The sequence below is a fragment of the Dermacentor silvarum genome, chromosome 5 (genome assembly GCF_013339745.2).
Source record: "Dermacentor silvarum isolate Dsil-2018 chromosome 5, BIME_Dsil_1.4, whole genome shotgun sequence".
In the NCBI taxonomy this organism is placed as follows: Eukaryota; Metazoa; Arthropoda; class Arachnida; order Ixodida; family Ixodidae; genus Dermacentor; species Dermacentor silvarum.
The window spans coordinates 80,334,574-80,348,817 of NC_051158.1; the positions used below are offsets into that span (position 1 = coordinate 80,334,574).

The window sequence follows — 14,244 nt, forward strand, 5'->3', positions numbered from 1 at the left end:
TGGTGGTCATCGGAAACGTACATTGATAGCATGTCTGTGCTGGTGCGATTAAGGCGCTCGTAAGGCCGTTCGTCTGCGGATGGTAGGCAGTAGTGAGCTTGTGCTTGGTGGCGCAGGAGCGGAGTAGGTCGTCCACAACTCGGGAGAGGAAAAACCAGCCGCGGTCTCTAAGAAGCTGACGAGGACCGCCGTGATGAAGGATGATGTCATGCAAAAGAAACTCAGTGACGTCGGTCGCGCAGGATGTCGGAAGAGCTTTGGTGATCGTGTGCCTAGCTGCATAGTCGGTAGCGACAGTAATCCACTTGTTGTCGGAAGCAGATATCGGAAAAGGTCCAAGCAGATCTAACCCGACGCGAAAGAACGGTTCTGAAGGCACGTCGATAGGTTGAAGGCGACCAGCAGGGAGTAGAGGTGGCTTTTTCCGGCGCTGACATAACTCGCAAGAAGCGACGTAGCGATTGACGGATCGGTATAGACCGGGCCAAAAGAATCGGTGTCATACACGATCGTACGTGCGAGAGACGCCAAGGTGACCAGCCGTGGATACGTCGTGTCACTGAGAGAGAATTGTGGCACGCAGATGGCGAGGAACGACAAACAGCAGCTCGGGACCACTAGGGTGCATGCTGCACCGATACAACGTGCCGTCCTGGAGGAGAAACCGTCAAGGGGAGGGGTCGGACGGCGCAGACGCGAGCTTCTCCATGACGTCACGTATGTAGGGGTCACGGCGCTGCTCGGTGGCGAGGTCAGCGAATACAGAGAGCGAGGAAACAGGAGCAGGAGTGTCGGTCGCTAAAATTTCCGGAGGGTCGACAGGATGACGTGACAGACAGTCGGCATCTTGGTGTAAACGACCCGACTTTTAGGCCACGGTGTACGGGTACTCCTGAAGTCGCAATGCCCAGCGATCGAAGCGTCCTGTAGTGTCTTTCAGGGAAGAGAGCCAGCCCAGCGCGTGGTGGTCTGTAGTGACTGTAAATGGCCGACCGTATAAGTATGGACGAAATTTCGCGACGGCCCAGACAAGTGCAAGGCACTCTCGCTCGGTGATAGAATAGTGTCGTTCAGCAGCAGAAAGCAAACGACTTGCGTATGCAATCACACGGTCATTCTCTCGCTGGCGCTGAGACAAAATGGCACCGATTCCATAACCACTAGCGTCAGTGCGGACTTCCGTAGGCGCAGACGGGTTGAAGTGCGCCAAAATAGGTGGAGATGTCAACAGGGAGATGAGCTTTGAGAAGGCGGTCGCTTGGACAGGGCCCCAGGAAAATGAAGCATCAGCTTTCAGAAGCGCAGTAAGAGGTCGGGCGACTTCCGCAAAGTTGTGAACAAAGCGGCGGAAGTAAGAACACAGGTCCACAAAGCTCCGTACATCCTTGGCGCTGGTCGGTGCGGGAAAATTCTGCACAGCCCGTACTTTATATGGGTCTGGGTGCACACCAGATTAGTCAACAAGATGGCCAAGGATAGTGATTTGGCGGTGACCGAAGTGACACTTAGACGAATTAAGCTGGAGGCCAGCATTTCGAAATACAGAAAGAACTATTGAAAGGCGCTAGAGGTGTGTGGCAAACGTAGGAGCGAAAACGATGACGTCATCTAGGTAACAAAGGCAGATGGACCACTTCAGTTCATGCAGAGGTGCGTCCATCATCCGTTCGAACGTGGCTGGGGCATTAAACAAGCCGAAAGGCATGACTTTCAACTGGTATAGGCCATGCGGTGTTACAAACGCTGTCTTCTCGCGGTCCATGTCGTCTACAGCAATCTGCCAGTAGTCGGACCGAAGGTCGATAGAAGAAAAATATTTTGCACCATGAAGGCAGCCCAGCGCGTCATCAATGCCGGGGAGAGCATAAACATCGTTTTTAGTTATATTGTTCAAGTGCCGGTAGTCCACGCAGAAACTCCAGGTGTTGTCCTTCTTTTTAACTAGAACTGCAGGGGACGCCCGCGGGCTTGAAGACGGCTCAATTATTCCCCGAGAAAGAATCTTTTCGACTTCCGTTTGAATAACTTGTCGCTCATGCAAGGACACCCGATATGGTCTCCGGTGAATCGGATGGGCGTCGCCAGTGTCAATGATGTGTTTCGCAATGGAAGTCTGACCTAAATGAGACCATCCAATTAAAAAAATGACAGCAGATCCACGAGGTGAATGATGATGAGTGGGCGAAGCTCCGGAGGGAATCATCGGATCTCCCGCTTAAGGGGACGCTAGCACAAACGCGTTAGAAACGTGCAGTACTCTCTAGTAAGGGGGAGCGGCCACAACGTCTTACGCAGCCATTTACACATGCCTGAACGTGCACCGCGTTCGCCGACGCCATCACATGACTGCTGAGAGAGTATACCCCCCGTATTCATAAACGCTCCTCGACTTGAACTTGTCTTGCCACCGCCTTGGGCAGCGCGTTCGAAACGCGTTGAAGGTAAGGTGGAGAGGCCACAGCGTCTTACACCAGCTTCTTACACGGGCCGTAACGCGCTAGCACAAACGCGTTAGAAACGCGCTAGAAACGCGGCCTTTCGTTAATGTTGGGTATTTATAGCCATCGTGGTGCGTTTGTACATGTCCGCTTCGTGGCGTAGTGGGCTAACGCCGCGCGCTCGGAAGCGAGGGGTCCCTGGTTCGATTCCGCGCTACGGACACAACTTCGGAATTTTTTTCTCATTTTTCTCAGACTGGTTACACACTACTACTACTACTACAACGGGGACGGAACGGGTGCCGCTATAAGGAGCTTCGCCCCTAAAAATGTCGCTGAATGAGGCCAGCAAACGACGTAACTGGTTGTCGTGCTCAGGCGCAAGATCGGGAGAAATCATGTTGGGGACGTCGGGTAAGGTAGCTGGTGAAGAAGGCGATGAAGCACCTCGAGACGACGTTTCAGTGGTCAAGGCCGAAAGCTGGTAGTCTTCGCAAGATGACAGCGTGCCTAAGGCTATGTCTTACGGTAGAACGTGGCTTTATGGTCCGAAGTTTAGATTAGGCAGGCACGTGGAATTAATCATAACATTCACGACAGTGTGAGGAAGCGCAATGTTATGGGCCAGGGTGACGTCCGAAATAGGAGAGGCGATGTAATCGCCGTCAGGCACAGGTGGGGAGGGCGGAAGAACGACGCACGTCATAGCTTGGGGGGCAAGGCGAATGTGCTGGGTAGAACACAATCTGCTGGAAACTTCCTCAGGAGGGTCAGAAGAGCAGGGCAAATCGAGCTAAACAAGTCCCGCAGAGCAATCAATCAAGGCCGCATGCGCTGAATCGAGACCCAAAATAACTTCTTAGGGACACTCTTCCAGAATAGTGAAAATAACAGAGGTCTGACGGCCGGCGACACTGAGCAGGGCACATTCCTATGACGGACGGCGTTCTGCCATCGGTGACCCGCACAACACAGGACGCAGCAGGTGTGATGACTTTAGTCAGGCGTCTACGAAGATGGTCACTCATGACAGAGATGTGCGCGCCGGTATCAATCAAAGCCGTTACAAGGACACCATCCTGAAGTCAATTTCTATCCGTCAGCAGGGTCAGCAGAGAAATTTCAGTCTGGGTCCATGTAGCAGCGTCACCCCTAGGAGCTGCAGCCGTCAGTTTTCCGACGAGCTCGGTACATGGGCGACGGAGAACGGCGAAGAGAAGCTGGGTGAGGCAGGGGGCGTCGAGGAGAATGCGAACGACTCTGCCGTGCAGGTTCCGAGGCCTCAGCACGGTGGTAAGGCTATGTGGTTTCTTCCGGCGGCGGGCGACTACCTGGTGAGCGATGGTATGGTTGGAATGCAGATCGAAATGAGCGTGTCCAGGTTTGCGGCAGGGACGAGAAATATGGCCAACACGTCGGCAGTTGAAGCAAATAGGGTTGTCGTCTGTTGTTCGCCATTCTATTGGGTTACGATAGGGCCGTGAGAGGTACTGGTTCCGCGGAGCCGGGACAGTAGCAGTAAAGAGATCGGATCGGTTGATGGGGCAAACGGAGGGAATACCAAGGTTCACCAGTTCTTCTCGAACGACACACTGGATGAGGGAAACAGTTGGTCGAAATACGTTCGGTGCATACGTCTGGGAGTTAACCGGCGATGCGGCCTCTATCTCTCGGCGTACGATGCGCACAATGCTCTCAGACGTGGTCGGATGAGGCGCGGAATGGTCTTCGCACGATGATGTAGCGGCCGTATTTGGAAGACGGGTATACTGATGGATAATTCGACGGCCTTATAGCTTCTTTGAAACGTGTGCATTCACTTGTGATGTCGTCGCTGCTGGTGTAGTTCTTGTACACGAGCAGGTTAAAGGCGTCGTCAGCTATGCCCTTCAGCACATGGTTCACCTTTTCATCTTCCGGCGTTCGCTCGTCCACCTTGCGGCAAAGGGTCGTCCAACTGTCCTCCCGAAAAAGTCGCAGAGCTTTTCCTTGCATTGCTGCCAATTCGTTAGCTCCACTTCGTGTGTCTGAAACCAGACCCTTGCCGTGCTTTTCAAGTAGAAGATGAGATTGGCTAACATAACGGTCTGATCCCACCTGTTACTTTCCCTGACACGCTCGTACAACCGGAGGCAATCTTCAACGTCCAGATTACCGGTACCCATAAACGCGGCAGGGTCGCGGGGCTGAGACAAGATGACGGCTGGCATGGTGGGCATCGTTGTGGTCGCCGTTGTTGTAGCCGCTTCGTCAGTCGGCATGGTGGTAACGGCCAGGCTACGTCCGCTTCTGAGCTCCGTCTCGCATGAGATGGACCCCGCACCTCCACCAAAATATGACACAAGGATTAAAGTAACAGTGAAATCTATTTACAGATGATATTACAAAAGACAGGCAGCGCAGGCACGTCCCTAATATTGTTGTCTTCCGACACCACCTCGTGCACTTCTTCTTCCGCCTTGTTCCCAGCGTTGTAACAACATTTATGGGCATATAAGCTCCGTGGCATCGTATAGCTGATTAACGAGACCCTTCCTATTCAGCATGGTATGGCTAGTTACACATCCGAAACTACTTCGCTACTCCAGAAATACTGATAGCGTTCTGTGTGATTCATTCAGTAATAGTATACGTATAGGCTAACTGGTACTTTTTTATAAATTCAAACCAACTTGTTCCATATAACTATTTCTTCACGTTAGTATATGGTGTGGAGAGCAGTGCTTAGACAACCAATAGAACTGCACAGACAGCAAAATAAATTCCTACATTCCTTAATTTTCTGTTATTCAGCTTAATGTCTGTGCTGCAACTGCTCATTTTATGACGCTGTGCCGCAATCTTATCTGCCTCAACAGATAACTTGTCAACGTACCTGTTCCCAACTGCTCGTAACCAAAAAACATCCTTGTAATACATGGCATGACAAATGATTTGTACACACAATTCTCCCTCTGTCATAACTACAGAACGTAGTTGCATCAAAAATGCTTGTATTCATGATATTGAAGTCCACTCTTTCAAACCACACGCTTGTCTCAGTACTTATGATGTGTGAATCAAACCCCAATGTTACCTGTGACAAACCTTCAACACATAATGTGCCCTAGAAAGCGCCTGCAACACCTTTTAACATGGTACATCAATGATACTAGATGCGAGGCTATGCCTCTGTGAACACCCTAACCAAATATAGGCTCACGTCGAAGCAGTGCGCAACGTATATAATTACTCTAAGGATCGGTCACGGAATTCCCACGGCTCCGTCAATACCCTGCCATTTATTCTGCACATCATGTAATGACGCTTGGCGCGATGAGTGACAACCAGTGACCAATAATAACTTTAAGAAATGGCAGAAAAGTATATTCGACTGTACAAATATGCACGATATTAACGCGATAGCCTTAAGGGCCCCGTGTCGCAGAAATTCCGGTGTCGTCGTCGTTGTAGGCGTGGGCGCGGGTCTCGCCGGCGTCGTTGGCGGAAAGAATCACTTTAAACCACCCCGACAGCGCAGGCCCTCCGCGTGTCGCAAGGCGTTAGAGAAGATGATTAAATTTTTCAAAGTAAAATCCGCTAGAACAGCCGCAGAGTACGGACTTAACCACAACCTCCAGACGTGGTAGCGCCAGAATGTAAATCAACATACGAGAAAACGTAATTCTCTTACGCGGAAACTTGAACACAAACCCCTTTTCCAGCATTTCTACAATTCATAAATGGGCGCACCACCGTTTCTCATTTGCAAAAGAACATGCAGATGGCACTCGCTTTGTCGGCAGCCGCACGCGCACGTGAAGTTGGACGAAAAAGCTGCAGTTGCCGGAAAGCCTGATAAGTAGCCGGATATATCTGAATGCTATCGCGTTCCACTCTTAGAGGCGAAGCTGAGGCGCCCTCAAAATGTTTTATGTATTTCGAGAATTCATATGCTACTGCGTTCGAAGTGTCGGTAAAAAAAACTGTTACGCACTTGCATTATTTGGCAGCCGTTGTTCTTTCGAGCCTTCCCTGCTCTCCCACGGCGTAAGTTTATGGCGTCGTGGAATTTTGCTAAATGCTGCCGCAGTGTGCGTCTGCGCGTCAAAATACGGTTTTGTTTATGTGTAAGATCGCTACACACATTGGCATTCACTTGAACGCAACAATCTGGCATTTGCCATGTTCGCAGATGTGGAGGTTGTGTGAAACGCTGTTCACAAGCCGTTTGCTCAAAATAAACGCAGAACTGCGACACCACTTTGGAATTGTCAAATGCAAAGGTGGTGACAATGTTAAAAAAGAAGGCCGCCGTCCCGCCCTGCGACCGTGAATGTCCAGCGAAGCTATATCAAACACCACACATGGTCGAGCACTGTACGGGCCAAATGCAAAGGTGGTGACAGGGTTAAAAAGAAGGCCGCCGTCCCGCCCTGCGACCGTGAATGTCCAGCGAAGCTATATCAAACACCACACATGGTCGAGCACTGTATTCACGCGGCTTTTTTTTTTATTTGTGTGTGTGTGTGTGTCTTTTATTTCCGTGGTCTACCCATGCCAGCCTTAGAATGAACGGAATCAGTTGCTAGACTGGTCGCGCTCTTATATATGAAAGCGTGGTGACGTCACTAAGTATATATATATATTATATCACAAGGAGAGGCCTTCGTCCTGCAGTGGACATAAATATGGTCGACAGATCATGATGATGCTGTTATATATATATATATATATATATATATATATATATATCTGCTGTATTCCTGATGGCAAAGAAAGCTATGCCGTTTACCTTCAACTGTTAACCTGGCGTTTTGTATTTACGCTACGACGTTTTTCGACCAACGAGAGGTATACAGCTTCGCTGCAAAAAGTCGCTTTCCAGCCTGAAAAGTGATACCAAAGTAATGACCAACTACAAGAAGTAATTAAGCTTCTTAACTTTATTAGCCATATAAATAGCACTAAACATTCTCTTGCCAATTAAACTAAGAAGCATGGTGTCGCGCGCATTACGGAAACGTAAACAGATGTGGCTCAATTGCCGCGTATACTTGCTGTCACTTCACTTGCGCGTTGAACGCCGGCCACGGTAAAGGAACGCTTCGGGTGTTCCTCGCGCTTTAACGCGTGCCCGCATGGGAGATTACGTGAACTAAAGTAAGTGCATCGGAAGACAGGTCGCCATCTCGGCTCACCTACCACTTGCATCCCGGCGCATACTGGGCTCAGTGACACGGATAACCAAGCACAGCCACGGCCGTAGTAGAGGAGGCCGCGCACTTTCACCTGTATAACCTGTCCTCGTGCCAGCGTGCGGTCGATCACGTGCACTACAACGTTGGGCACAGCGCGCATCAAGGTACCACCCTTCACGGATCGCCTTCGCATGCATGGGGCGCGACCCTATCGCACCTCGAACTTATCATAACCTGAAGGTGACGCAGACGGCCTCAGTGAAAATTCGGCTGAAGTGTGCATATAATTGATAAAAAAATTGGTGAACGCTTAAGCTTCGCCTTTAAGAGTGGAACGCGATAGCACTCAAACATCCCTGGCAGCTTACAGGCTTCCCGGCTGCTGAATTACGTTTTCACATATATTCAAATTACAATGCGAGGCTATCACGTCTGGAACTTGTGGTTTAGTTGTACTCTACGATATTTCTGACAAATTTTACTTTGAGAAATTCAATTTTTTTACTAACGCCTTGCCTGCGGTGTCTGGGTGGTTCGGGCCGACGCTGACGCCGGATTTCTGCGACACGGGACCCTTAACGCTTTCGCGTTAAAACGCGGGGCCACGGTTAACGCAGGCCGCTCAGCTTTGGCGATTGTCACATTTCCGCATTGCTGAGCGCAGTGATGTCTATAGATCAAAGTCAGCCCTGAAGGGTTTGAGCCGCCGTTGCAAAGCGGAGTCTATCGTCGCGCAAACACATAAACTGGCTGTCATGGCCACTGGCATTAGCCACAACGGATAGCCTATATAGTTGTTTTAAATACTTTGAAGACGTTTTAAGTGACAGCGATGGTGCTCGTCGTTTCTCAACTGTAGTTCTCAACCGTATTTTGAAAGACAGCCTCAAAGTTTGGCTGCGTAACTTGATTTGTTTTGGATGTTATCTTTAGCGTGTCGTAGACGGCGAAACCAGAATAACGGCCGTCTAAAAGAACGTCGAAAACAAAATTAAAAATGCCCGCCGTCGTAACGTTTTGTGGGTGGAGCACTGTGAGCGCCTCTCCGCCCCGGCCGCAGCCTCCAGAGTGGAAGCTGTTGAAGAAGGAGCTAGAGCACGAGGAAGTGAATAAAGAGATATGTTTGATTGCCGATAACTCCGCTTTCAATGAATGCATGACATACTTTTGCAACCAAATATCTCTAAAATGGCGCATTTGATAGCTAGCTGCATTTCACGACTCCAATAAACTGTGCTAGGGCCCTTTTAAAGTTGATACCTCAGTAATTAGCTTGTGAAACCTACTAACTAGCCATCTGAGTAATGAGACTTGTCAAGGCCACGATCTCATGAAGACCAGTGGTCTAAACATCTAGGCTACGTGGTTCGAAGGGTTATTTTTCGATTGAAGAACAGGTTGTTCCATTTATTGTACCTTGTGACTAAACATATGTCCTTCTACACATTTCAACCTAGAGCGTAACAACGAAGGCATCAGCAGTGATAACAGCAGAGACTATTAGAACTACTCCCAGATCAACTAAGACAACATCCAGCAGTGCGACTGCAACTATAGTGGCATCTACGACCCCGACTTCCACGAATACTACGACTACGACTACAACGACTACTACGACTACTACGACTACTACGACCACGACTACTACGACAACTACGACCACCACTACACCGCCATCAACATTACCACGTGAGTGCCTTCATGATAAGTAGCTGTGTTTCATGATGAGGCCGTTTTTTTTTTTCAAAATACATGTTGCCACTGGAGTGCAGGTAGTGCGGACGCTGGGAAGTTATCACTTAATTTGCATTACAATAGGTGCTACAACGGCGATGACGGCTGCGGCGTATCTAATACTATATCTACAATGTTATGTAAGCTGCCCATGTATCGAATAAACACCATGTTGTCGGTTCGACGTATAATATTCTGAATCAAGAAGTAAGTCGCATAAGAAGCGTGTAGACACTTTTCGAGGATACCTATATTCAATACTACCCGCCGTGATTGCTTAGTTGGTGTGGTGTTGGGCTGCTATGTACGAGATTGACGGCTGACTGCATTTAGATGGAAGCGAAATGTGAAAACAGCCGTGAAATTAGATTTAGGTGCACGTTAAAGAACCCCAGGTGCTCCAAAATTTTCCGCAGTCCCTCACTACGGCGTGGGTCATAACCACGTCGTGGTTTTGGCGCATAAAACCACATATTTTAATTTTAATTTGTTTTATATTCGATACTCAATTAGATAGTCGTTGTGTAAGACCGGTTCCTATTTAACAATATTTCCAAATGATTTATGTGCATTCATTGATAAAAGATAATCTATGCTCATATTGCATCTGATTACACGAGCCGTGCAGCTTGCAGATTGCACCACAAACGGCAAAGCTATCGATATGTTACAAAATAAGCCGCCGCTAATTGGCCATCACCAGCTACGCGTTTTCCCGTGTGTACTTGCAGCTGCATGATTCGCAATCACTCAATAATCCCACTACCCACCATAATGGCTTAGCGGTGTTACGGGCGGGGGTTTGGGGAATCTTCAACAGCGTCTGCTTGGAACTCGAACCAGGTTGACCATCGGAGAGGGTCCAGCAGGTGAGACAAGGCGACGTAAAAACAACTAACAGAAGTTTAATACATGGTTACGGGTGAGCGGTGTGCTCCAAAGAAAACATACAAGTAAAGTTCAGCGTGCATGCACCTGCACGTTCACAGCAGCGATAAGCAGACATGTGTACGGAACTGCTCGAGCGCACGATCGTACGTGCCGCGACGGCAGCGGTCATTCGACATGCCGCGAAACGGCAGGTCTCCTGCAATCTTTGTTGACTGCTTGTCGCTAGACAAGTAGTTATGCCTGCGCTGTAGTAGTGGCCATCTGTCTAGCAATTGATAAATAATGGATGGAATGCATATAAGCTCGCACTAACGTACGTACGAGCGAATCGCGCTGCAGCGCGCGCTCGTGCACTGCTCGCTTGATGTAGCTTTTAATGACAGCGCTCGAACATCGATGTGCTGTAACCAATACTACCTTGCTGTGCTGCCTCAACGTGCTGGCATGAGGTCAAGGATGAGCACATTCAACTCTCTAACCTGTGCTGCTCGTAGTGGGGTAGTGAATTGTCACCGAATCAGCCCGACCATTTGTGGTCATTTGCACACACTTGGTCACTTAACCACTTCGCACCGGTCGAATTGTTAATTGTCGCTGTGGCCGGGTCTCGGATCGTGAATCACCAGCCATGCCTGCTGCTATGTCGGTCTCCCATGTCGCTTACCCAGCGCGACGAACTGCAGTTATCCAGCGCGCCCGACGCTCCGCAGCGCGAGGCCTTGAAGGAAAACGGTAGAATCTGATGTTGGGATTCAGGCCGTCTTGTTCATGGCAGCCCACGACGCAGCAATAACGACGGTGACGCCTTTTCTAGGCTGAGCTAGGTCTCTCCGGATCAGCGTCGCCGATGTCTTCTGCTTCCAGCATTACGTCCCACGGCACACGGAGAGTCCGTTTTTGTAAAACTATAGGCTGCGGCCATCTTCAACAGCGTCTGCTTGGAACTCGAACCAGGTTGACCATCGGAGAGGGTCCAGCAGGTGAGACAAGGCGACGTAAAAACAACTAACAGAAGTTTAATACATGGTTACGGGTGAGCGGTGTGCTCCAAAGAAAACATACAAGTAAAGTTCAGCGTGCATGCACCTGCACGCTATAGGGACAAAGCAAAAGTGTTCTCCGTGTAGCTGCTGGCTGGCTTTCTTTACACCCTCCACCATTCAGGCACTATCCCCCTCTCCTCTCCTCCACTGAAGGACATGGGGCATACTAGACGAAGTAGAGATGGTGGGTGACCGTAACGGGGTGAACGTCCTCAGCGTGGGATGAGAGGTGTTTGCAAGACGTCACGACAGGTTTCGTCTCTGTCTCTCGCGACGGACACGTCTATTCATGTTGACGATCGAGATCGGTATAGGCACGCCGATTACCATGCGTTTGCACGGGGTCCGAGCATGGCCGCTCGAAGTGAAACGGAATTGACTAGACATGGTGCGGGCATCGCAGCCCTAAGGAAATCGTAACAGACTGCCCCGCCGCCGAAAGAGATCCCGATGGGCAGGGGACGGCATCCGCTATCCAGAGGGATGACGCAGGTCGATGCTTGTAGTCGTCGTCGGTTGTCGCACAACCATCTTGAGCACGAAGCACTGTGATGTTCTCCAACGTAGCTCAATGTCCCGGTCAGAGACTAGATGCCTCAAAAGGGTCCGCAGCAGTTTCTCGTTCACCGCATGCGTCTGCAGAACTTTACGGAGACTCAGCCGCTCAGTCAGCAAGCGCGATACAAATCCCCGCTGAGTTCCGCCAGGCTTATTTCCCCGCTCACAAGTGACAGTTTATCAACTTACAGCAGCACTGAATACATATATAAATTTGTTATACGCTTCACAAGACATTACTTAACCCAACTCCGTAAACAAAAATACAACCTTTTCAATTCTACGCCAGGAAGAAAAAACACGATTTTGCTGAAACGATCGAGGCTGATTCTTGATCAAGGGCTTCGACATAAGCCATCGGCATTGCCATTGAGTGTTTCCCTTTTATAGCGTATCTCGAAAGAATATTGCGGCAGAGCGAGACTCCAATCCAGGAAGCGACCATTTCTGGCAGTCGTTGTATGCAACCATCTGAGAGGACAATGATCCGTTTCGATCACGAACCTGGAACCCGCAAGATAACAAGACTAGAGAGAGAGAAAAAAGTTTAATGGTACGAAATGCAGAGAGGTCGGCCTGAGGTAAGTTGCTCTAGCCAGCTACTCGGCGTTGGGGTAAGGGGAAGAGGGAAAGAAAGAGGTGGATGATGGGTGACGATGACGAGAGAAGAAGGATCTAAAACATATGGCAAGCAATTTGGCAATCTCAAAGTCTGCAGTCCAGCCCCGTACTTTTTAAAAAGTTCTGTAACGCCTGGATGGCCTTGAAACTCGATTGAGCGTCTGGCCAAGGGCCTAAAATAACGTCCTCCGACAACGGTGGGCTGCCGAGACGCGTATGGTCATTGTTCAACTTTTGACGCTCTTCCACGTACTTAGGGCAGTCACGAAGCACATGACCTATAGTCTCATTTACATGGAAAAACTCAAAGTCTGGAGATTCGGTGCGTCGCATGAGGTGCACGTATCCGCGCGTAAACGCTACCCCCAGCCTTAGTCTATGCAGAAGACTGGCACACATGCGTGGAATTTTCGGTTGTAGCCTAAATTTCATGGTACGGTCCAATCTCTGTGGTCGTCTGTGTCGATTATCCGGATTGTCTCAGTGCTTTTCTGTCGATTTTCGGATGACACTGGATAGGAGGCAGCTGGCGTCCGCTCTTGAAAAAGGAATTGCAAGCATTGACTCTGGTTCTTCGAGTGTTTTCTTCGCTTCGGCATCGGCCAGTTCGTTGCCGTGTATACCACAGTGACTGGGAATCCACTTAAATGTGATGCGGTGACCGTTTTCTTGCGCTAAAGTGTAGGGCTTGGCAGTTTGAAGAGCCAACAAGACAATTTTGAAGAGCCCAAACTAGACAGGCGCACTCATTCTCAGTAGCACTGTAGGCCTGTTCTCGACTAGTAAGTTTCCGACTTGCGTAAAACATAGGGTGTTCCTCCTCGCTCTCTCCTTTTTGGCATAGTACCACGCCCATTCCTCGCTCGCTCGCATCGCACTGAACCACAAATTCCCTCGTGTAGTCCGGCGATCTTAGCACAGGCTGATTGATTATCGCACTCTTCAGGGCGTTGAAAGCCAGTTCTTTTTTTCGTCCCAGAGGACACTCTATGGCTCAGTTTTTCGTAGAGCATCAGTCAGAGCGCTAGCTAGTGCAGAATATCTCGGGATGTGCCGCTGATAGTACCCAGCGACCCCTAAGAAAGATCGGATATCGGTCTTTGTACAGGGCTGTGGGTGATCTCGTAACGCATCCACCTTTAGCTCAGAGGGACGGCGAAGGTCCTGTTCGATCCCATGACCGATATAGATCACTTCCGCTTGCGCCATATGACACTTTGTTGCCTTGACAGTTAAGCCGGCTTCACGCAAGCGAGCCAACACTGCCCTTTCATGTTGCATATGCTCCGACCAGGACGGGAATATATCGCTACATCAAAACTTTCTCCGGTCAAAACTTTGCCCATAAGGCTTGAAAAACAGTACGGGGCATTTTCAAACCGAAGCTTAGGACCTTAGGGCGGATTGTTCCCAACGGCGATATGAACGCGGCGTATCTGCTCGCCCGCTCTGTGAGCGGAACCTGCTAGTAGCCTCGAACTAGATCTAGTGTCGAAATGAATGGGGCGATACTAACCTTCTCGATGCGCTCTTCGGTGTTTGGTATAGGATAAATTTGATCTTTAGTGATCGCGTTTAGCCTGCGGTAATCTATGCAAGGACGCGGATCCTTGCCCGGCACCTCAATAAGGATCAAAGGCGAGGTGTAATCGCTCTCGTAAGGCTCTATCACACCTAGATTCAACATTTTTTTTCACTTCCGCATCCATAATCTCACGCTGGCGCCGTGGCACTCGATAAGCCGTTAAACGTACCGGCTCCGAAGAAGTGAGCTCGAGT

At 49.6% G+C, this 14,244-nt stretch overlaps 1 protein-coding gene across 1 annotated transcript in view; it reads left to right on the forward strand.

Moving 5' to 3' along the window:
* LOC125945718 (uncharacterized) overlaps positions 1-14,244 on the forward strand; it is a 36,070-nt gene that overhangs the window by 783 nt on the left and 21,043 nt on the right. The window contains exons 2-3 of the mRNA XM_049667972.1: positions 3,644-3,782; positions 9,145-9,307. Coding sequence (XP_049523929.1) covers positions 3,644-3,782; positions 9,145-9,307 — 302 coding nt within the window. The remainder of the gene's footprint in view (positions 1-3,643; positions 3,783-9,144; positions 9,308-14,244) is intronic.